At 36.6% G+C, this 26,184-nt stretch overlaps 1 protein-coding gene across 1 annotated transcript in view; it reads left to right on the forward strand.

Annotated features, from left to right (window-relative positions):
• The window catches only part of GABRG2 (gamma-aminobutyric acid type A receptor subunit gamma2), a 108,202-nt gene that overhangs the window by 12,126 nt on the left and 69,892 nt on the right, over positions 1–26,184 (forward strand). Inside the window, exon 2 of the mRNA XM_058545427.1 lies at positions 24,687–24,838. Coding sequence (XP_058401410.1) covers positions 24,687–24,838 — 152 coding nt within the window. The remainder of the gene's footprint in view (positions 1–24,686; positions 24,839–26,184) is intronic.

Genomic DNA, 26,184 nt, shown 5'->3' on the forward strand with positions numbered 1-26,184 from the left:
AGGTCCCAGCACATCAAGGAAATATATGCTAAGTGGGACTCTTCCTCGAAGACAATTTCCCTAACTATAAACAAAGAATGTCTTTCTCCAGAGATAGTGTGAAGCCATTGTCTTTGAGTTTCTGAGCAAAATTACTCAACTTATTATTCAGAGCAAACCCATGTTGCTACTCTTGTTGGCCATGTCTATATTGGACCACGAAATGAAAGTGAAAGCTGTTGAATCTGGAGAGTAATGAGGAAGGAGACAATCCAAGCTGACATTTTGCTATTCAAGGTTATGACTAATTCTTCATGTTTCTTTATGCCTCATAGATCTGATCATAGAATAAAACTCAACATCATCCGTCACCTAGGTTACTGCATCAGCCACCTAAAGTACCTTTCTGACACCAGTTTTGCTACTTTCTGATTCATATACCACACAGAAGAGATACCTTTTTCCTAATAAATACTTTTTAAAATAAAGACACAATATAGATTCAATAAAGTGTTTAGAATTTAAGTGTACAGTTAGATGAAATTTTTTCAAATGTATGCACCAGTATAACCACCACCCGATATATGTATATACCTATACACACACACACACACACACACACACACACACTAGTTTCCAATATATATTAGTTTCCACCACACCTGCAGGTTTTCTTGTGCCCCTTTCCAATTAATCACCCTCTAGTTTCCCTTCTCTTCCTTCTCCTGGTAGTCTCTCTTCTGATTTTTCTCACCCTAGACCATTCTTTCCTGTCGTAGAACTTCATATTGATGAAATTAACAGTGTGTGTGCCTGCTTGTGCCTGCCTTCTTTTGCTCAACATAATGTTTCTGAGATACAATAATGCTGAATATATCGTGAGTTCCTTCTTATTGTAATAAATTCCATGGTATGAATTACAATATATTTACCCATTTTCCTCTCGATGTTTCCAGTTTGAGGCTGTTGGACAAAGCTGGCATGGACATTACTGCACAAGTGTTTCTGTGGATCTGTTTTTATTTCTCTTGGTGGAATTGCTGGGACCTAGAATAGATGTATTTTTACGTTATAAGAAATTATCAAAACAGTTTTCTAATGTGTGACAGCTCAAGTTGCTCCAAATCCTTACAACTTTAGCTATCATCTGCCTTTGAATTAGTTATCTATTTCCACATAAGCAGTTATCCAAAACATAAGAAACATGTCTTATCTCAAAAATTTCTGAGGATCAGGAATCCAAGAGTGGCTTAGCTGGGTGATTCTGGTTCAGGTTCTCTCATCAGGTTGCAATCAAGTTGTTGAATAGGATTCAAGTCATCTGAAGTTGCTGGACAATCCACTCTCAATCTCCCTCTAATGTGGTTATGGATAGGAGGCTCCAGTTCCTTGACTGATGGTCAAGGACTCCATGGTGATGGAGAGCTGAAGTGAAAAGCAAGAGAGAGAGAGAAAAAGAGAGGCGAGAGAGAGAGGGAGGGAGAGAGAGAGAAAGAAAGAATGCTCAAGTTAGAAGCCACAGACTTTTATAATAAAACCTCAAAATTACATACCATTGCTACTGCCACGTGCTATGAGAAACACAGACCAACCCTGATACATTGTGGGAGAGGTCTAGGCAAAAGTGTAAATGTGTGACTATCAGAAAATAAGGATCACTAGGGATATATTGGAGGCTGATAACTAGAGTCTTCTGGATTTTAGCCATTATAGTGGGGGTAAAGTTATTTACCTTAGTTTTTGTTTTTGTTTTTATTATATTTTACCTTATTATTGACTTGTAGGGGTACTTTACGAATTTTAGATAAAAATCCTTTGTCAAATATATGTAAGGAAAATATTTTTTGTGGTCTTTAGGTTGATTATTTATTTATTTAGATGAGCAAAATGTTTAATTATAAAGTAAAATTTGTCAGTTTTTTCTATTATGGTTAGTATTCTTTCTGTCCTATCTAAGAAATTTTTGCCTTCCTCAAGTTTGTAAATTTTCATATTTTTTTCTAGAGTCTTCATAGTTGTAACTTTTTTATTTAACTCTATTATTCATCTCAAATTATTATTATTTTTATTTAATATATGTTAGAGATTGAGATTAATTTCCCCCATACATTTACGCAATGGTTTCAGCCCATATTTTGAAAAGATTTTTCTTTTCCCATTGACATTCCTTGGTAACTTTGTCAAAATGTTATTAACATGCATGTCTAGGTCTATTTCTGAAATCTGTATTCCATCCCATTGGTCTACTTGTTTATTCTTATGTCAGTACTATATGACTTTGATCATTGTGGACTTAGAGTAAATCTTGAAACCAGCTAATGAATATGAAACACATTCATTTGTGTTCTACTTTTGAAAGACTGATTTGTCTATTTTAAATCTTTCCTATGCTTACATATTTTAGAAAGTTTGCAAGTTTATACAAAAACAAAACAAAACAAAAATGTCCTGCTGTGTCTTTACTGAAATGGTGTTGAATATATAGATCAACGTGGAAAACACTGAGATTTTGACATTTGACAATGTTAAGTCTTCCAATTCATGAACATGGTTTCTCTCTCCATTTGTTTAGGTTTCCTTTAATTCTTCTTACTAACTTACTGTATATTTCAGTGTAGACATCTTGCACATTTTCCTTAATTTCACTCTTAAGTATTTTGTGTGTTTTATTATATATATTTTTTTATTTTTATTGATATTTTAATGGTTTCTAACATTGTGAAATTTTGGGTTGTACATTTTTGTTTGTCCATCACCCCATATATGACTCCCTTCACCCCTTGTGCCCACCCCCCACCCCCACTTCCCGGGTAACCACAGTCCAGTTTTCTCTGTCCATGTGTTGGTTTATATTCCACATATGAGTGAGATCATACAGTGTTTGTCTTTCTCTTTCTGGCTTATTTCACTTAACATAATACGCTCCAGGCCCATCCATGTTGTTGCAAATGGGACGATTTTGTCTTTTTTTATGGCTGAGTAGTATTCCATTGTATATATATACCACATTTTCTTAATCCAATAGTCAGTCGAGGGACACTTAGGTTGCTTCCACTTCTTGGCTATGGTGAATAATGCTGCAATGAACATAGGGGTGCATAAGCCTCTTTGGATTGTTGATTTCAGGTGCGTTGGATAGATTCCCAGTAGTGGGATGGCTGGATCATAGGGCATCTCTATTTTTAATTCTTTGAGGAATCTCCATACCGTTTTCCATAGAGGCTGCACCAATTTGCATTCCCACCAGCTGTGTATGAGGGTTCCTGTTTCTCCACATCCTCTCCAGCATTTGTTGTTTTTTTGTCTTGGTGATTATAGCCATTCTAACGGGCGTGAGGTGGTATCTTAGTGTTGTTTTGATTTGCATTTCCCTGATGATTAGTGATGTTGAGCATCTTTTCATGTGCCTATTGGCCATCTGTATATCTTCCTTGGAGAAGTGTCTGTTCATTTCCTCTGCCCATTTTTTGATCGGGTTGTTTGTTTTTTTGTTGTTCAATTGTGTGAGTTCTTTATATATTATGGAGATCAACCCCTTGTCAGATGTATGTTTTGCAAATATTCTCTCCCAGCTGGTTGGTTGTTTGTTCATCTTGATTCTGATTTCATTTGTCTTATAAAAGCTCTTTAGTCTGATAAAGTCCCACTTGTTTATTTTTTCTTTAGTTTCCCTAGTCTGGGTAGGCATGTCATCCGAAAAGATTCCTTTAAACCCAATGTCAAATAGTGTGTTGCCTATATTTTCTTCTATGAGTTTTATAGTTTCAGGTCTCACCTTCAGGTCTTTGATCCATTTTGAGTTAATTTTTGTGAATGGCGATAGCACATGGTCCACTTTCATTCTTTTGCATGTGGATGTCCAGTTTTCCCAACACCATTTATTGAAGAGACTTTCCTTTCTCCATTGCATGTCCTTAGCACCTTTGTCGAAAATTAGCTGTCCGTATATGTGTGGTTTTATTTCTGGGCTTTCAATTCTGTTCCATTGATCTGTGTGTCTGTTTTTGTACCAGTACCATGCTGTTTTGATTACTATTGCTTTGTAGTATGTTTTGAAGTCAGGAATTGTGATGCCTCCTGCTTTGTTGTTTTTCTTTAGGATTTCTTTAGCTATTCGGGGTCTTTTGTTGCCCCATATAAATTTTAGTATTCTTTTTTCTATTTCTGTGAAGAATGTCATTGGGATTCTGATTGGGATTGCATTGAATCTGTAGATTGCTTTAGGTAATATAGACATTTTAACTATGTTTATTCTTCCAATCCACGTGCATGGGATATCTTTCCATTTCTTTATGTCATCGTAGATTTCCCTCAATAATGTCTTGTAGTTCTCATTGTATAGGTCCTTCACCTCCTTGGTAAGATTTATTCCTAGGTATTTTATTCTTTTTGATGCAATTGTAAATGGTATTATCTTTTTGAGCTCTCTTTCTGTTAGTTCATTATTAGCATATAGAAATGCAACTGATTTTTGTAGATTGATTTTGTACCCTGCAACTTTGCTGTAGTTGTTGATTGTTTCTAACAGTTTTCCAACAGATTCTTTAGGGTTTTCTATATATACAATCATGTCATCTGCAAATAGTGAGAGTTTCACTTCTTCGTTACCTATTTGGATTCCTTTTATTCCTTTTTCTTGCCTAATTGCTCTGGCCAAAACCTCCAGTACTATGTTGAACAGGAGTGGTGAGAGTGGGCAGCCCTGCCTCGTTCCTGTTCTCAGAGGAATGGCTTTCAGTCTTTCCCCGTTGAGTATGATGTTAGCTGTGGGTTTGTCATATATGGCCTTTATTATGTTGAGGTACTTTCCTTCTATTCCCATTTTATTGAGAGTTTTTATCATAAATGGATGTTGTATCTTGTCAAATGCCTTCTCTGCGTCTATTGAGACGATCATGTGGTTTTTATTCTTTGTTTTGTTGATGTGATGTATCACGTTGATTGATTTGCGGATGTTGAACCATCCCTGCGTCTCTGGTATAAATCCCACTTGATCATGGTGTATGATCTTTTTAATATATTGTTGTATTCGGTTTGCCAATATTTTGTTGAGGATTTTTGCATCAATGTTCATCAGCGATATTGGCCTGTAATTTTCTTTCTTTGTATTGTCTTTGTCTGGTTTCGGTATCAGGGTGATGTTGGCCTCATAGAATGATTCAGGAAGTGTTCCATCTTCCTCTATTTTTTGGAATAGTTTGAGGAGGATGGGTATTAAATCTTCTTTGAATGTTTGGTAAAATTCACTGGAGAAGCCATCTGGTCCTGGACTTTTATTTTTTGGGAGGTTTTTGATTACTATTTCAATCTCTTTACTTGTGATTGGTCTATTCAGATTCTCCATTTCTTCTTGGTTCAATTTTGGGAGGTTGTATAAGTCTAAGAATTTATCCATTTCTTCTAGATTGTCCAATTTGTTGGCATATAATTTCTCATAGTATTCTCTTATAATCCTCTGTATTTCCATGGTATCCGTTGTAATTTCTCCTCTTTCATTTCTAATTTTATTTACTTGAGCCTTTTCTCTTTTTTTCTTAGTTAGCCTGGCTAAGGGTTTGTCTATTTTGTTTATCTTCTCGAAGAACCAACTCTTTGTTTCATTAATCCTTTCTACTGTTTTTTTGGTCTCAATATCATTTATTTCTACTCTGATTTTTATTATTTCTCTCCTTCTGCTGGCTTTGGGCTTTGTTTGTTCTTCTTTTTCTAGTTCTGTTAGGTGTAATTTAAGGTTGCCTATTAGGGCTTTTTCTTGTTTGTTAAGGTGGGCTTGTATCGCTATGAGTTTCCCTCTCAGGACCGCTTTTGCTGCGTCCCATATGGTTTGATATGGCATGTTATCATTTTCGTTTGTTTCCAGATAGTTTTTGATTTCTCCTTTAATTTCATCAATGATCCATTGGTTGTTCAGTAGCATGTTGTTTAATCTCCACATTTTTGTCACTTTCCCAGTTTTTTTTTCCTGGTTCATTTCCAGTTTCATAGCCTTATGGTCTGAAAAGATGCTTGTTATGATTTCAATCTTCTTAAATTTATTGAGGCTTGCTTTGTTTCCCAACATATGGTCTATCCTAGAGAATGTTCCATGCGCGCTTGAGAAGAATGTGTAGTCAGCTGTTTTTGGGTGGAGTGCTCTGTATATGTCTACTAGGTCCATCTCGTCCAGTTTTTCATTTAAGTCTAATATTTCTTTATTAACTTTTTGTCTGGATGATCTATCCATTGCTGTAAGTGGGGTGTTAAGATCCCCTACTATTATTGTGTTGTTGTTGATTTCTCCTTTTAGGTTTGTTAATAGTTGTTTTATGTACATTGGTGCTCCTATGTTGGGTGCATATATATTTATAAGTGATATGTCTTCTTGATGGAGTGTCCCTTTTATCATTATATATTTCCCTTCTTTGTCTTTCTTAACCTGTTTTATCTTGAAGTCTACTTTGTCTGATATGAGTATGGCAACACCTGCTTTCTTTTGTTTGCCATTAGCTTGGAGTATTGTCTTCCATCCTTTCACTCTGAGCCTGTGCTTGTCTTTAGTGCTAAGATGTGTTTCCTGAAGGCAGCATATTGTTGGGTCTTGCTTTTTAATCCATCCTGCCACTCTGTATCTTTTGATTGGAGAGTTCAATCCATTTACATTTAGGGTAATTATTGAAATATGAGGGTTGAATGTTGCTGTTTTGTCACTTATTTTCTGGTTCTTTTGCATTTCCTTTGTTTCTTGTCCCATTTGTTTTGGACTGCCAATTCAGTTTGGTTGTTCTGTCTTATGATTCTTCTAGTTTTCTCTTTGTTTATCATATGTGGTTTTAATTTGATTATTTGTTTAGTGGTTACCTTGAGGTTTGGGCGAAAAATCTTCTGTATGAGATAGTCCATTATCTGATAGCCTCCTATTTCCTTATACTAAGTCAATTCAGTCACTTTCCTCTTCCCCTTCTAAGTTGCTCTTGTTATACCTTATTCTATCTTGTGTTGTGGCTGTGTGTTTACAGTGATGAGGTTAAATTTATTTTTGGTGAATTTCTTCCTTTGATCTTTGAGTTTAGTATTTAAGTGGTTGCTAACCTATTCCGGTAAAGATCTACTATTTCTCTGATTTTGTCTACCTACTTTTCTCCTTACTCCAAGCTTTGTGTTCCCTTTCTCTTCTTGTTTTCAGGCCTAAGGGCCTTCTTGAGTATTTCTTGTAGTGGCGGTCTCGTGGCCATGAACTCCCTTAGCTTTTGTTTATCTGGGAGAGTTACTATTTCTCCATCATATTTGAAGGATATTTTTGCTGGATAGAGTATTCTTGGCTGAAAGTTTTTGTCTTTTAGTATTTTGAATATATCATTCCAGTTTCTTCTAGCCTGAAAAGTTTCTGTTGAGAAATCCGCTGAGAGCCTGATGGGAGTTCCTTTGTACGTTATTTTTTGTTTTTGTCTAGCTGCCCTTAGTATTGTTTCTTTGTCGTTGGCCCTGGCTAGCCTTACCACTAGGTGTCGTGGTGAAGGCCTGTCTGTTAATATATATAGGAGTCCTGTTGGCTTCGCTTACTGGTATTTCCTGCTCCTTCCCCAGATTTGGGAAATTTTCAGCTATTATTTCCTTGAATAGGCTCTCTGTTCCTCTTTCCCTCTCCTCTCCCTCAGGAATACCTATAATTCTTATGTTACATTTTCTAATAGAGTCCGATATTTCTCGGAGTCTTTCTTCATTTCTTTTTAGTCTTAGTTCTCTCTCTTCTTCCATCTGGAGTATATCTGTATTCCTATCCTCTAAAGTACTAATTCTTTCCTCCATATTGTCAGCTCTGTTCTTTAAAGATTCCAGATTCTCCTTTATCTCCTCCATTGTGTTCTTCATCTCCATCAGCACTGATAGGTTTTTCTTTATGATTTCAATCTCTTTTGTGAAGAAACTCCTAATCTCATTTAATTGTTTGTCTGTGTTGTCTCGTATTTCGTTGAGTGTTTTTATGATAGCTATTTTGAAATCTCTGTCATTTAGTTTATGGATTTCTGTGTCTTCGGGGTTGATTTCTGGGTGCTTGTCATTTTGTTTCTGGTCTGGTGATTTCATATATTTTTGCATTGTGGTTCCTGTGTTGGTTTTGATTTTCCTCATCCTGGAAGTCTCTGGTTGCAATTTCCACCTGCCGCCACTGTGTGGTGGTAAAGGGCTGTGTAGTCTAAGCCCCCTGCACTCTGCCCCAGTTTTTCTGCTGCGATCCGCAGTTTTGTTTTGTTTTGTTTTGTTTCTTTTCCCCACTGCGATCCACGGGTCCAGTCCAGTTTATTCAGGTCTGCCTCGGACCGCTAGATTTGGTCGAGCTGCAGACTCCGGGTTGCGGGGAGGGGGGAGCTCTCTCTTTTGCCCTCTGGGTCCCTGACGTGGGAGGCTTCTCGTTTGCCCCTCTTTATCCGCTCTCTGGGTTGCTCAGATGTTGATGGTAGCCCTGTGGCTCCTCTGAGCCCTCTGTGCGGGAGTTTCCCACTGGCTGAGAGAGCCCGAAGAGCTACAGTTTCCCGCCGAGGGCCGCCCCTCCCCCCTCTCTGGGAGCCGCGCGGACCGGATCGCTGATCTGATGGGGAGGGAGCGGAGTTCTCCTTACCTCTCCCCACTTCCTCCGGGGGCCCAGCACGTTCCGCTCTCAGATGTGCGGCAGTGTGGATCCCTCCGCTCCAGCTTTTGACTGTCTGGGATTCCATTGTTGGTCTGTGGCTGTTACTTTTGTTGTATTTTGTGGGGGAAGAATTCACGGGAAAGCTCACTCCGCCATGATGCTGACGTCACTCTCGAGAATGTGTTTTATTATATTTTAAATTATATATTTTTAAATTTATTGTCCAAATGTTTATTACTATTATACAGAAAAGCAATTTATTTTGTATACTTATTTTACGTCCTGTGATAGGATTGTTCTAGTAATTATTAACTCTAATAATTTTTGTAGATTCCTTATGATTTTTATACACAATATTGTCATCTGCAAATAAAGACAGTTTCACTTCAGAATGACTTCTTAAAACAAAATATGGTTACATTATATTGTCATATTAAAGCTTCTCAATAACTCCCCTTCTCCTGTGAGACAAGATCCAATTGTTTAACTAGACTTGTAGATAATATGACCATATATTTTTTGTGCAAAATAGAGACACTTTTATAGTGAAAGAGGGTATAATTATTAATTATCATGTCAAGATCACAGGTGCCAACTGAAACTTTCCCCGGCAAACTGGGCATATGATCACTCAATATGGTCCTTCTTGATCTGATCCCTGACAATGTCTCCAGTGTCAGCTCCTGCCCCTTCATCAGACATAACTCAACCATATTTCATTAGATTCCTTCAAACACTAGTCTCGTTTTCCTATCTCCTTTACATGGACTATCTTTCAGAACTTCTTACCCCTATTACATTTACTTTTTTTTTTTTTTTTTTGTGAGGAATATCAACCCTAAGCTAACATCCATGCCAATCCTCCTCTTTTTTTGCTGAGGAAGACCAGGGCAGAGCTAACATCTATTGTCAATCATCCTCCTTTTTTCCCCTTTGTCTCCCCAAAGCCCCAGTAGATAGTTGTATGTCATAGTTGCACATCCTTCTAGTTGCTGCATGTGGGATGCCGCCTCAGCATGGCTGGACAAGCGGTGCGTTGGCACGTGCCCGGGATCTGAACCTTGGCCGTCAGCAGCGGAGTGCATGCACTCAACTGCTAAACCACGGGCCTGGCCCCTCCATTTACTTTTGAACCTTTTAGTCTTTAATACAGACTTTTCATCAAAGAGATATTTTAGCATTTGAGAGATATTTTTATTATAAATCTTTTCTATTTCATGGTTAAAATGGAAAGGTCATAATGGATGATATTTAACTAAGCTAGGTGTTATTTTTGAATGTGTGATAAAACAGTCAGTAATAAAAGTGCCTCTGCTTAGATAAAACAAAAACAAAAAACAATTTTCCAGTCTCACCACTTGTTATCTATCCCAAAATCTCTTATATAGTAAAATAAACAGCAAATAAAATCAACTCAGTGCCATACAACCAAATGTTGGCACTGAAATACTCCATGAAGCATCCCACAGTTTACTGTGATTTTCCAGGTACCCTTGTGGTCAACGGACCATTAACAGAGTTTCCAAGGCCCAGGATGGGAGCTCCTTTTTGTAGATCTACTGCCATTCATGTTTGCAGCTCCATTTCTCTGATGAATACGCATCAAAGTAAACTCTGTAGAGAATCAAGTGGGGAGGGAGAGATTTTCTCATTCAATTTTATTCTCCTTGACTTCAGACTCTAAGTAATCTCCCAAACAGATTCTTAATAGATGTTCAAGTATCAATGAACTATATCAGAAACACGCTCATGCACATAAGGCACAAGAGTGGAGATACAGTTTACACTTTCTGATTCAGGTGATCTGAATAGTGCCCTTCTTAATTCCCATCTATTTTGTAAATCACATTTTGTTTGATTCCTACATACGTTTCTCGCACTATACCAGATGCTGAAGCTGTAGCATTGGACATCGAACAGTTCCTGCTCTGGTGAACCTATATTCTAGGATAAAGACATGCTTTTAAAAACAAAACACTATATTATATATAATATAATGGTGTATTATATATTGCAATCAGACATTTATAAATTTACTTATAGACAATGTTCTACCTTTATGTTGATTTGTTTTCACTTATTACCTCTGATTTAAGGAAGTTGTGTAACCAGATATACATTTAACACTCAACCATTTTTTAAACCCACAAATCCACATGATTCTGTCCATATTCCCCTTGAAATAGGCTAACAAGGGATATCACTTGACTCTTGTTGAGATCCAAAGTGCTATGTTAAATACAAAATGAAAATAACTGCAAAGTAGATGTATTTCTTCCTTCTTGCTTCCTGTCTTCCTGCCGTAAATATTTATTGTGTTTCTAGTACTTCTTTGGCACCATACTAGGGGTTGGAGATAAAACAGTGAGAAAAACAGACATCTTCTCAACCTTCTTAGACCTTGCAGTCTAGGGACAGGCAAATAAACAAACTTCAAATTGTGGTAGATGTTGAAGAAATAACTAAAAAATATGATGTGATGGAGAAAAGAAAAAATTTACTTTAGGTAGAATGGTCAGGAAAAGCCACTCTGAGTAATGGATAAGAACTTGAGATTAGAAGAGTATTAAAAAAATTCAGCCATGAAAAGATTGAAGGGAAGACTTTCCTCATCATAGGTAACAGCAGGTGCAAGGGCCTTGAGCAGAGTAAGAACTTGGCATGATTTGGGAACTGAAAAAAGGCCCAGTTGGCTGGAGGACAGTGACCAAGGGTGAAAAACTCAGGATATAGGATTTGGGAGGCAGAAAACTGCTTCCTATTTATTGCATGGCCTTGCAGCCATAGAGTGAAGAATTTGAATTGTATTCCAGGTGAGGGTTTTGGATCAGGGGAAATATTTCATATAATAATACCATCAGTTTTATTCTTAAGGAAGAGAGTGTGTCTATGATTTGGGGAATGATGAGGGTTGCAATTTACCTACCAATTGTCAATTTTTTGGCAATTAACTAAAATTGTTGACTTTTAGCTTCCTTAGAATTATATTTAGTGTTGTTTTACATCTTGCTATGAAATCTTGGCAGGATCAAGAATTAGTTATTGATTCTGCTGTTATGTCAATTATTTGAAGCATAGTAATTATTTTGTGGCATTGTTATGAAATTATTGCATTATATTTAACTAATGTGTTCAAACAGATATATTTTCATAAAGATAAATACTTTGCATCTAAGAAATGGCAAAGGCAGCCTCTTAATTCCAAATTAATCAATATGATTTGGAAACATTTGGATGACTGATTTTAAAATTTTAAGAGATTCTCATAGAGCATTAACAAAAATACACTTATTTCCTATCCATAAAATATGTTGTTGAATTTAATCTTTGTACAGCAGAACCAGGGATGGTAACATCTCATCTAAAAGCCTGAAAGGGATACAACAATCCATGTACCAAATTAAAAAGAAACCACAGTACCATTTCATTAATAATATTTTCTTTCTCCCCAGAAGAGTTTTAAAATTTTAGACTCAATTACCTCGTACTTTAGTATCTGGAAATTTCACAAAAATCCTACGTCAAAGAATATTTTGAAAAATTCAGTGATTTAGTTTACAGCATAATAGCTTTGTTTTTGTTTTATTTTTAAGTTAACATAGAGCAAAATTGACCTTTTGGTATACAGTTGCATGAATTCTAACACACATGTAAATTCTTACAATTCCGTATCCTCAATCAGGATACTGAACGGTTCTATTTCTCCCCAAAAAGCTCCCTTTTTGGGAGCTTATGGTTTGTAGTCATACCCCCCTCCTTAACTCCTGGCAACACCTGGTCTGTTATTCATCACTGTCGTTTTTTCTTTTCAAGTAAGTCATAGAAGTAGAATTATATAGTTCACTCCGCATAGTGCCTTTGACATTCATCTAAGTAACTGAGGTGTCAAATAAGCACTGAAAAGAGGTTCAACATTATTAGCCATTAGGTAAATGCAAATTAAAACCACAAAATGATACCACTACTCACCTATCAGAATGAGTAAAATAAAAACAATACTGGCAAGACCAAGTGCTGGATGTGGAGCAGCTGGAACTCTCATACCGTGCTAATAGGAAGAAAAAATGGAGAACAATTTGGCAATTTTGTATAAGATTAAACGCAATACTCAGCAATCTCACTCCTATTTGTTTGCATGGGAGAATTGAAAAATTACGTTCTGGAATAACGGCTTTTAAAAATAGTGATTATCTAGAAAAATTTTTTTTCTGGAATGCTTACATAAAAATGATCATATTAAGTTTTCCAGACAAAATGTAGGTTTCTCTTATTTGGACTTGAGAGTGCACTCTTGATTGAATTAGTCAGGAACTTTTCAACAGTTGAACCACTGAAATGGTAGTCAGCAATGTGATCTGCTTTGATACCACTGGTGATTATGGGCCTGAGGGTATTGGAAATACTAGAAAGAATGCTGACAGGGAAGATTCAGGGAGAACCATGGATTCCGTGGGAGCCTCTTTTTGCTATTTGTCCATTGAACAAGGTAATAGAATACTACCAAAAACAGACAGTAAGTGACCTATAATTCTATTAAGGCATTCTCTTCATAATATGAATTCATTACCATTTAAAATTTTTAACCGTATTGCATGATAAGATATCTAAATTTGTAAACATATAAATCATACAAACTGGTCTTTTTCTATTATATAAACTTTAAATTTGCCTATGAAACCAGCATGTGGATTTAAAATGTGTGGAAACTTGGGTGAAGTTAGGATGATTTCAAATTCCATTGGGACTTTTTGGTTTTTACATTGTTTCAGAATTCTAAGAACAAAGGTAATTTGGGATTTTCTAAACTACACGGATAGAGCACTTATTTGTGCTCATTCCTATTTGCTCATAAGAAAGATTTTTGTTAATACCTATCATATTTTTATAGGCAAAAAAGTACTGAGAATAGTGTTTAGCTCATAGGAGATGCATGTGAATGAACACAAATGAGTGAAGGAACACACAATTTCTATGATCTGGAGTATTCATAATTCCTAGTTATGTAAATTTATATTATGCAGAGATAAAAATGGATTATTCATATATCGAGGATGGGAGAATGTGGAAGAAGAAAAATACTAGCAACAAAACTGAAAGATAAGAAAGATTTGATTCACTTTTTAAAGTGATCAATATAACCTTGGTTTTGGGGAAAACATTATATCCAGGAAGAGCCAAATAATGAAAACTTAAGAGTAGTCTTCTAGAAGTGGCTACAACCACAGGGACAGATTTGGAATTTGTATGACCTGAACTTAAAGACTATAGTACAATTTTAGGAAAGAAACAAAGAAAAAGAAAAGAAAGAATAGAAAAATGCCACCTGAACAAATTAGCTCCATGTTTCCAAACGTCTGATAAAATTGGAATATTTCATTTCCTGCTGTCACAGAACAGAACAGACTACAGGGATGTGAATTTTCAATACATTTTGAATACATTTCGATTTACATGTGAATATGTGTAAATACTGCATGCAATAGAATCAGCCTTCATTTTCATACACTGACTCTCAGTGACCTTTAAATCACCCTAAATCAGGGACAGTTTAACCTTTGGTTCACGGACCATGAGAAAGTACACAGAGGTTCTCCTATACTGTATGACCTCCTTGCAAATACATAAACAATTCTGCATGTTTATATGTATGACCTTCTATTTTGTCAGAAGAGGGACTGAAGGTTATACCAGTTTTTTCAAAATGTTTTATGTTCTAGAGAAAAATAACCTTCTTACCACAGAAACTGTGATTTGGAAGTGAATGCAGAGGCACATTGATGGAAATAACCTTAATATCAAGTTGGAGGTGCTGGCAGACAGAGATTACTCATGTTCTACTATGTGACAATGTTTTTACTATTGCCTTGTGTTGTTATTTAAGTTTTGCCTTTTTCTAGCTGTTCAGGTATTTATTTGTCTCCTCTAATAGATAAGAGGTGCTTTTTTTTTTTGTTTTTGGTGAGGATGATCAACCCTGAGCTAACATCCTTGTCAATCCTCCTCTTTATTTTTTTGCTGAAGAAGACTGGCCCTGGGCTAACATCTGTGCCTATCTTCCTCCACTTCATATGGGACGCCGCCACAACATGGCCTGACAAGCGGTGCATCGGTGTGCACCCGGGATCTGAATCCAGGCCGCCAGCAGCAGAGCGTGCACGTAACCGCTACGCCACAGGGCTGGCCCCAGACGAGAGGTGTTTTGATATCAGCATTGTACTTTGTACTTCTTTCCGTCTGAAATTGTGCCTTGTACAAAAGTCTCAAATAAGTGCTACTTACTTGAAGGATCAAGAAACCTAAATCTATAAGGCATTATTTCCCAAATTCGGCCACCTTCATGGTTTTTGCCACATCTAAGTGACACCCGGTCATTTATTTACTTAATATTTTTCATAGAACAAGTACCTTTTTAATATAACTATTTTATTTAATACACTTAAGAAGGTGATAAAACTTGGAAAATCTATTTCAGTTTTCATAACAGAAAACAACTGCAAAGTAAATACAATGAAACCACAACAATGTTAGCACATTTTAATGGCATGTTATGGTCTACCAGAAGTCCTGAGCTTGGTGTTGCTCTCCTTAGAAAGTAGATCAGCAAATTGGAAAACATGGTTAAAGACAAATTACAAATTCACTGAGACTTTGTCCTTAATATAATTAGATGTGCTGAAAGAAAATTAAAACGGGAAAAATTTCTCTAATTATGTGTTGCAGCATCCTTTAATGTTATGGTATGTACCAGGGGCAGGTGTGCTAAGCTTTGGGTAACACCGATATGGGGTGATCTTAATAGGACATAAATACAGAGGATGATGCCAATTTAAATTTCCAGCATACCTTGAAACACTAGTAAGTGACATCTGGCTTGCTTGGGAGCAGTGACCAAAGTAATGCTTACTCTAAGAAAAGAAAGTCCAATGGCTCTGTCACACTCGCTTGCAGGAGCTCTTAATTCTGGCTGCACCTTAGAATTAGCTGAATACCAATGTTTTGGTCCCATTCTAGACCAATTAAATCAGTATCTTAAGAGGTAGGCCTTCAGCACTGGTATTTTTTTTTAAAGTCCTGTAGGTAATTTCAACGTGCAGCCAGGTAAGAATGACTGATCTATATCCTGTACTGAACATTCAGTATGTGCTGGACACTGCACATTCTCAATGAATGATGGTCATCAGATAAATGAAGAAATACAAAGTATTTCCTTCTTGGAATATTTCTTGACAGTAAATAATTGCATCCTTCTCTGGTATTAGATCTATGGTTTGCATGTCTTCTGTGGTTAAAATTGGTCTTGGATTTCCATAGTCAGAACATAGCAAGAATGCACACTCTCTGTGTGTTTCTGGAGTGAGGGAGAACAGCCCCCGAAGTTGTATTGGCTAGTTTGTCACCATGTTGTCAGAGTCCAATAGCAATACAAGTACAGTGTCTGAGTTCCGCCACCTTGTCGGAAAAAAATTTGCTGCGTGGGACCAACGTACTTACAGGTTACTGCCTTTTAAAAATTCCACATTAGTGTGTAGCATGCAAGATGAGTTGTCTCAGTTTCCCCAAGATCATTCAGATTTTGAAGCCATAGCTTCTATTCTAAGGAAAAGGGTACACAAACAAGAAATTGAGATTATTATTTTTATCACTTTGTAAAAAATCACATAAAAGTGCTTTATAAATAAAGGGATAAGTTAGGAATGTGCCAGTTTAATAATCATTAATATCACTATCAAAAATCATTATTACTTAACATCATAAAAATTCCTGTATAAGAATTCCTATATTCATTGACATTTTATCTTTACCACAATTTAGCATCAACACTTTTATTTCTATTCTATCCGACAGCCACAGACAGTTGAGATCACTTTGGAATTGGTTTCTTGGCCTTGTTTCTTTTTTAACTTAAAAAAAATTTGTCAGTGTATGTTGCTTGAATTTTCACAAGAAGGAATCAACAGCATTTAATGAAGAGAGTGACAGCCATCATGTGACGGCGTGTTATATAGGCAGCTCATTTTAGTATTAGCTATGACTGTTACATATGCACATTTGTGAAGAGAGTGAATTTTACCAAGTTAATTTTCACAAACATTGAATCTTTAAAAATAACCCATACTCTCATGGATTCATTAAATATTTTGAAAAGTATTCATTGGGTGTCTGTCAATTGTCAGGCACTCGCAAAGTTTTAGAAAATGATACGTTTGAAGACAGAAACATTTCTTGCCCTTAGGGACTCAACGTTCTGCTTTTAACTCTCACACCTCAACCTAATTTTTAAATTTTTTTGTGGTTATTGTGAAGTAAAACGTATAAAAAGTGAATAAGACATAAATAAGGCTCGATGAATTAGCACAAGATCCATATAACCAGCAACCATGTTTGGAAATAAAATATTGCCAATATCCCAGAAAATATCCTCATCTCCTTCCCAATTTCTATCCCCTTTCTCTCTCCCCAAAGTAACCACTGTTCCGACTTTGAGCTTTATAGTTGAATTTTGCCTGTTGTTAAATTTTACATAAACAGAAACATACCGTAAGTGTATGTATGTGGGTGTATGTGTAGCATCTTTTGCTCAAATTTTTATTTTTCAGATTCATTTTGCTTCATGTAGCAGTAGTTCACTGGTTTGGATTGTTGTATAATATTTCAGTATGTGACTATACCATATTTCATTTATCCATTCTACCATTGGTTTGGGTTATATTCATTTCTGTTACCAATAATGCAACTATGAACCTGCTTTTACATGTCTTCAAGTAGACATGTGCATGCATGTCTTTTTAGAGTAAATCTAGGGATGGACTTACTGGATTATAGGATACACAGGTGATCATCATTAGCAGATAATGTCAAAATGTTTTCCCTCCCATGGTGTATGAGTCCTAGCTGCTCCACATTCTCCCACTTTTATTCAAGAAAGATTAAAACAAACAAACAACACCACAACTACAGTTAGGGTGCTAATCTGGAGAAAATGGACTTCAGTGATAATCCTTGAACATGACCTGACATTGATGGTTTTTTCCTGTTTATACCCTCTAGCCCCAGGGAGTGTTGTGATTTTCTTCTCCACATTTTCCCTCGTTGCCTTCCTAAATATCCCAATATTTAGGATATCCCAATATTAGGATATATAATTAGACTAAAATAACATAGTCCCATTCTGTAGCCATAGATATTGATTTCCTGTGTATGACTTCATATATATTCAGGCTAGTGATACACAGAATAAGATTTTCTGGGGACTTGTAGAAAAGTAAGTATCTTACTCTTTCAGAGGACTTCTGGAAGGATTTATCTCTGTTTTTATGGATGTAATAAAGAAAGCATAGAGGTGAGGAGTTGTTGGCAGCATCTTATGACCACATAGTCAAGCCATCGATGGGTTGAAGCTGACATCATGCAGGATAGAAGGGAGAGACAGAAAGAATCTGAGTTTTTAAATACATAGTTGAGAGGTTGAATCAAAGCATGATGAAGCTCCTCCTACATCAGGCTTTACAATTATATATGCCAGTGCCTCCCAATTTAATTTGAATATTCTGATACTTGCAATAAAATTCTTCTTAGCTAATAAGACCCCACAGACACTTTTTGATATGAGTCAGTGGAGATTGCCAATAAAACAAGCAGTTTGCGTTTTACACATTGGGATATATACATCTGATAATTAACTCAATCAAATAAATATACTTACTGACAGCTGTTCGCCTAATATCAAAAAATTGAACTAGGTATGAGCTAAGGAAGTCACTATATAAGTAGGACAATTCACTGTCAGAATTGACACTTAGGGATTTACTTCCCTGCCTTAGCTCTACCCTCTTTAGATATACACATTCATGTGTACACACTTGTGCATAGAGCACCTTTCCCAACAGGTTCTGTGCAAGTCTCTTACATGTCCTTACTGGGAGGTATAGAATCCCACAGGCCACTAAAGGCCCTATATGATACTATACCTGGTGCCCCAGTGTTCCTATTCACTGAATCCCACCACAATGTCCCTGAAGAGCTCCCAGTCCTCCAGGGCTGTACAGAGTGGAGTCCTCTCCTTCCATGATCAGATTCTGAGTCACCTGTGCCTTCTGAGGATATAGACTCACCTACCATACCTGCTCCTACACTTTCTACCAAAGTCTGCTTTTTGCAGGGACTGGAGGACATCCTTGAGTCCTCCAGTAAGAAATGAGTTAGCTTATATATATGGCTTGTTCCTGCAATGTGCATTGCTCTCCAAGCCAAAAAAACAGTTTAAGTGAGGCAGCTTATCACATCCATTAAGTTAAATTGCCAGATCTGCTTTTATTCCTCAATGTGGGGAGATCAAATCATCGGTATCTGCAATGGCAAGCTTATAAAATTCGAACATTATTAACTTTGTGCTGAAGGTGCCACACTTTCATTGAGCCCAGGCATAAACTAATTTATTGTCCTAAGGGAAAATGAGGTTGAGTAGCCATTTATTTTGGATGATCTTATATTTTGATGAATGTACATTAGCAGATTCTTTGGCCCCAATTCCTTTTTCAAAGTCTTGCAGCATAGGGGTTAAACGTTTTGGTTTTGGGTCAGCCCCGTGGCTTAGCGGTTAAGTGCGTGCGCTCCGTTGCTGGCGCCTCGGGTTCAGATCCCAGGCACGCACCAACGCACCACTTCTCCGGCCATGCTGAGGGGGCGTCCCACGTACAGCAACTAGAAGGACGTGCAGCTATGACATACAACTATCTAGTGGGGCTTTGGGGGAAAATAAATAAATAAATAAAATTATAAACGTTTTGGTTTTGGCAAACTGAAATGACTATTGGTAAATATCATTTTTTTCTTCATCTGTAAAATGGGGATAATTATAGGAATATCACTGTTTTAAGGATTAAGTGGGAGAACATATGTGAAGCCCTTAAAGTTATTCCTAGGACATGGGAATATTTAATAGTAGCTACTCTTGGTATTATTATTTATCTTAGGAAAACTAGTCAGCAAAAATATTGATTCTTTCCACAAATCTTTTTTTTCTTCTCCTCAAAGCCCCGGGGCATGGTTGTATATCACAGTTGTCAGTTTTTCTAGTTCTTCTATGTGAGCTGCCACCACACCATGGCAACTGACAGACGGAAGGTGTGGATCTGCGACCAGGAAGCGAACCCGGGCTGCTGAGGTGGAGAACATGCAAATGTAACCGCAAGACCACCAGAGCTGGCTCCACAAATCTTAAATTAAGCATGCACTCATGGAATTTATACTCTAGAAATGGAAGGAGACAATAAGCCAGTCAATAAATACACATTGTGACAAATGCCGTGAAGCAATCAAGGGACTGGCTACAACATATAAAGAGTGGGGTGGGTGACAAAGGTAAATAAAACAGTCAGGGATGGCCTCTGTGAGAAGGTGATGTTTGTGTTGAAAATTAAAGGGTAAGAAGGAATAAGCCATGCCAAATATTGGTTTGGGAGGTGGAGAGGAGAAAAGATTGTAGGCAGAGAGGACAATATAAAAGGTACTGGAGTCTGGGCAGGTTTCCAGAACTCAACAAAGTCTCAGGTAACGTGGTGATGTAAGGAACAACACATTCTTCTGCTTACTGATGCTTCTGGATGTGAGATTCCCACTGGATTCTATAGCTTGATGAGAATTTGGGGTAGCAGGGGATCCCTGTGAGTGTGGTAAAGGAAGGAATAGAGATTTATGTTATGGAAACACTGAACATTCATGATAGAGGTAATATTAACAGAGCAGAAAATCAAATGCATAGGAATTTTTAATGGAAAAGATTCCAAAGGTCTCATTTTGCAGACATATGTGTCTTAGGAGATTTATTTTGACTCATAAAATACTCTGCATTTGACTTATTGTACCTATAAAATAAAAGTAAACCAAAACTTATGCAAACAAAATATTAGTGAAACTAATGTTACAAAGGAATGAAGTACTAATAATTTAAAAATATTTAAGTAAAAAAATAATTTTTTTATTCAACTACTATCTACGTCAGAGAAAGAAAAATATATATTCTATCTTTATGATGCCATACACCAATGGATTTGAAGATACTTGAGTGAAAAGACAAATGTTTTTATGTCTCATCCAAAAGTTTGCTGTTATGCTACCCTGGATAATACAATGGCTAGATTTTTCACCTCACAAAACTCAGAGCTTTGTTGACTCAATGGGAATCTGAAATATCTAAATTAAGATTTAAAATTCCATAAGCTGCACAATTAATCTTCAGTGATAAATATCCAGAATATGTACCCAAATTCAAATATTTAGAACCTTTTATATAATTGAAAGAAGCCTCTCAGTGAACCACATCTATCTAGTATTTGTTTTGTTTTTAAAGACCACTTTCTTTCTAAATAAAACTGATTATTTGTTTCTGATTATAAACATGAACTCATTACAAGTTTGTAATCATGCATAAATTCAAATCACGTATAAAACTGTAAAGATGAAAACAAAAATTAATAACCTAACAACATGGAGATTCAGAGTCAGAAGATCTAAAGTAGGAACCTGGGAATCTGCATTTTTTAAAGAGTCTACCCAACACACACACACACACACACACACACACACACACACACACGAGTCAGCACCACTGGCTTAAACACTCTATGGCTGAGATTCTTAAATTTTAATATGCATATGAATCACTTGACGATCTTGTTAAAATAAAGATTCTGATTCAAGAGTCCAGGTGGGGCCCAACGTTTTGCATTTTTGACGATTTCCCAAAAGATACTCATGCTGCTGATCCAAGGCTCCGGGTCAGACGGCTTTCTAACAATTTTTTGAAAGCTTTCAAAGATGAAAACTTTACAACCTTTTCTGGCACTGTCTTTCAGAAATGATCACTCAGACTACAACAAATGTTTTTCATTATGGTAAATTAATTTAAGAGTAATTTCAATTTCAGTTCTTTCCCTTTATAAGATTATTTTTTAACCTAAAGGGCACGAGAAGGAGTAATCACTTCCAAAGGCTGTTACATTCTGATAGCTGCCTTTAGCTAGAAGTCCAACTTGATGCTCACTCACAGACTACTCAATTGTTAAGCCAATTTTCTTGAGTCATTGTCTATCTGTTTCTGCCCAGGCATTCTCACGGAGTTCACAGTTCCACAGAACGCCTTATCAGACTTCATTATCCCTAGAGAGCCCGCCTATACACAAGGAGGTCTTGACTCCAACGAATTCTGGAGAAAGAAACAGCCAACATTGAATGAGAGAGGTTCTTTTTTATTTTTTTAAGACAAATCTGGAAACAGTCCCAGATTACGCATCAGCCCCATTAATTTAGGCCTCAGCTGGGAAAGCTCTGGAGAATAAAAACTTCATTTATTTATAATGTAGGGGTTCATTATTTTTCTTCCTGGAAGACATTTGTTTTTAGTTCCTCTCAGCCTATAATAGATAAAGGCCTGGAAGCAGCATCTGTAGATCCAGGTTTTAGTTACATGGTTGGAGGTGTTGTTATAAACCTAGCAGCGGTCACTTTACAGCAATAATTATAATGGATCTATCTTCAGGGCTACGTGTCAGGCACTGTGCCAAGCACTTACTGAACATTATCTTAACCTTGCACAAAAATGTGACGTGAATAGTGGTATTAACTCTACTTTAAATATGAGAACACTGTGAAGTTTAGGAAGGTTAAATAACTTGTCCAAGTCATAAAATAGCAAGGACAGAAGCTAGACATGAATCCAGAAGGCAGACCTGGTACTTTCTAACTCCCAAATATATGCGCCTAATTTCTCTACTCTGTTTGACCTCTCCATGGCTAAGTAGGCATCCTGAAGTATGGCAAAATCTGTCACTGACACTTTTACATGACATGATCTATTTGATTATTGTTTTGGCATCCGATAGATGATGACTCTATGAGATTATTGGTGCAATTCTGGAAAGTTGTATTCCTTCTGAGCAAGTATCCCTTATCTTTTCGCTAGTGTATTTTTCCTCCTTATCTGCCAGATAATAGTAACAACAGTAACACAGCACCATCACGCTTGGATCATTTCATTGTTAGTATGAGGAGGTGCTATAAACAAGCAAGCCAAATGATTTAATATATATCCCCTTCCCTTGAAGAAAATTTAAGAGTGTGCATTTGTCTGAGAGAAAGAGCGACTAAGAGACGCACACATGCAGGGAAGGAGGGGAAGGATGAGAGAGAGATTTTTTTGAAAAGGCACTTTTGCATTAACGAATTAAATGGCGGTAAAATTTCATTACAGTGACATCCAATGAGCCAACCACATTTTTTTCTCTATGAGTTATTGGAGAGATTTGAAAATTTCTTCGTCAGAGAGTTTTTTTTTTTCTTCTTAAATTAGTAAGATTTAGGTCACAGGATTAGAGCTTTATTAGGCAGAGTTCAGCAGTACTCTAGAGAAATGAGGAATTGAGGCCCAAGAGGGATTTTCCTAGCAGAGAACTGGGCTCTGCCTGCACTGAGGCCTTTCTCTCTGAGAGTTGATTGAAGCTTTGTGCAGCCCATCATACCCTCTATGGATGCTCTATGACATTCAAATTTTATTTAAAGTTTCTGCACTAACTGAAGTGCAAGATATAAGCCTGGCTATGTTAAGTTTTACACAGATGTGTGGCTCAATTTTTGTAATATTTCCTCTTCATAAAGCTTTAAAGGAATGAAAAAGAGGAGATTACTCTACTTGCTAAGTTGATCCACGCCAGTGATTACTCTTAAAACTTCGTCTCCCATCCTCGTTCTCAAACCAGATTAATCACATAATCAGTTTTCTTCTACCATATTTAGTTGTCTGTCTATCTATCTATTTAACATAGTCACATATACATATATACATATATTTTATATATATATGTCTTGATGAATGAATATGCTTGAAGAAAGGTGATAAATATGGTTTGATTATATATATATATATATATATATATATATTTAGGGTAATGCGGCAGTTATTTGATTTCTGACAAGATCCATTCTATATCATATATTTAGGAAAACAAAGTGAAGATGGGGATGGAGATGGATGGGAAATTTTATATTTTAAGCTTGTATTTTTGTATTTCACCGTAAACCACAGAAGTAACCAGTATTCACTGAATGCTGATAAAAATGAAAACAGCAGCTTTTGCAAGGTTTTGCATTGCCCCTAGATTGGGGAAATATCATCATCTTGTGTGTGGGGTGGAGCGGGGTGCAACTTGGAGCAGGAGAGAGGCAAGCTATAGGAATTCCAATATCCTCCCAAAGTAATCCTTAGCTTCTGGCCCAGAGGTTTTCTGATAGGTTTTGGCTTAGAAAACCGAATCACAGGATATTATGTGCTTTTTGATCACTCAAAATAGGTAATATCACTTCTATGATGGTGGCACATTAACCATTAGTATTAGTTTCCAGCTTAAGAACTTTTGCTGTAATAAAGAGTGGATTAAGGTCTGCAACTACATTTTTCTTCAAAGTACCACGTTCTTAACAATCAAAGATAAACGAACCGCCCTTGCTTTCTAGTGTAACTGAGGGAAAAAAAATACACACACACGCACCCTGGGGGAAGAACAGGCAGCAAGACTGAGCTCTCCTTAGTAGTTCAATTGAGGGGAGAGAGGCTTCTCTGGTGGTTTGTTGGAGTGAATCTAATTATCAGTCTCTTACTTTCATTAATAGGTTGGAGCAAGTTAACTTCTCAAAGGACGAAGAAGTAGACATTATGCCTGAATTCTTAGACTACATTATGATCATTTAAGCATTGCTTTCACAAAAATAGTCGTTTTTTTTAAATACATCTTTCATGAGGTTGGGCAGGTGGACGGGAAGAACACCGACTATGGAAAGGCAAAAATAACTGGGAAAACATGGTATACTTATAGATGAGAGGACAGAGCATTCTGGAAAACTGGAAAGTACACTTTAATAAATTTTCCTCTACATCTGTGCAGTTTAATTAGCTAGACTAACCTTCAGGTGAGAATTTTCGCTGTAATCCATTATAATCCATTCTTGTAATCCTGTTTCATTTCGCCTTTTCCACTAGTGGTCTGTGAGTAAAAGTCAACCTGGATGTCATCTTTGTGTTTCTTGACCAATATTTTTGTTTTTTAAGCCTCACGAGCCAAAAATCTGATGATGACTATGAAGATTATGCTTCTAACAAAACATGGGTCTTGACTCCAAAAGTTCCTGAGGGTGATGTCACTGTCATCTTAAACAACCTCCTGGAAGGATATGACAATAAACTTCGACCTGATATAGGAGGTATGCCACAGTCTTTTGTGGTGGGGTATAGATGTAAACAAACATGCCTACTGCATTAGAAGAAAACATCAGTGTATTTCAATAACCAGAAAGACTTAAATGATATTTTGATTGTATGTTGTAAAAATAGACAAAGAATGTATAAACAGCCTTCAGGCCTGGGGGTGGGAGGGGCATTGATAAGTTCAAAATGAAGAAAGATGATCTGCAAGTGAGGCTTGAGAGCTGGAAATTCAAATTTTCCTAGATAACCCAGACAAAGAAAAGTGACAACTTCTTTATGAAGTAACATCAAAAACAAGTAAATAATGGTAAAGAAACGATATATTACCTATTGTGTAATAAACTACTACAATATCTCAGTGGCATAAAATAATAAGCATTTATTTAGCATTTTGCTGGGGGCAGTCTAATCTAAACTAAGCCAGGTTGGGGCTGTTCATTTAGAAAAGCTGTACTCTCCTTCTGCTCCTGGGACCAGCAGACTAGCTAGGAGCATCCTCATGACAATGGCAAAGAGCAAGAGAGATAGTAGAAGCTCATAAGGCTTAATGCTTCGAATTAGAACTAGCATGCTCAAGTTTGTCCATATGTCATTAGCCAGACAAGTCAGATGGTCAAGCCCTAAGTTCAGAGGCAGAGAAGTAGCTTATTGAGGTAAAGGCAAGAGTGTAGATGCAAGGAACAGTGATGAATTCAATCCACCACAGAGAATTAGGACCTGGCACTTTCAAGGAAAGTGAATAAATATGAGACAGATGTACTGTCGAATTGAAGCCCAGAATAATACTATGAATCCTTGTTCATTAAATGTTAAATGAAAATGGAGCACATGCATTTGGTCATGGATGTAATAGTACATGATTTTTAATATCAGTCCTCTTTGACAAATAGGTGCGTATTGGGTTACCATATGGTTTCCTCATATTAGTTTATGAGTCACAGAATCCATTAAGCCATTGAGGAAGATTGATTTTGTGTTGGCTAGAGGTATATGAAGATAAAGTGGTCAAAAGAGGAATCAACAGGGTGTAATGTTTCAAAAATAATTCATAATACTTGTTGATTTTATGTCTACTTCATGTTTCTAATGCATATTTTTTCTAGGTCACTAAGTAGTAATTTTTTTCTATATGGGTCAAGTCAGGTTACAATGTCTAAATAGATTCCAGAGCCTAAAGAAAAAAATGGTAAAATTCAGGAAGTCTGAGAGAAGGATGAAGAAAATCTGAGCACTGTTTTCTTATTTGTTCATTTTTATGTAATCTTAAAGGATCATCAGTTTCAAAACTCTACTATGCTTACTTATTGCATTTTCATGCTTAAAAGGAGAGATATTTCTTTGA

The sequence above is a fragment of the Diceros bicornis genome, chromosome 1, assembly GCF_020826845.1.
Source record: "Diceros bicornis minor isolate mBicDic1 chromosome 1, mDicBic1.mat.cur, whole genome shotgun sequence".
Classification (NCBI taxonomy): domain Eukaryota; kingdom Metazoa; phylum Chordata; class Mammalia; order Perissodactyla; family Rhinocerotidae; genus Diceros; species Diceros bicornis.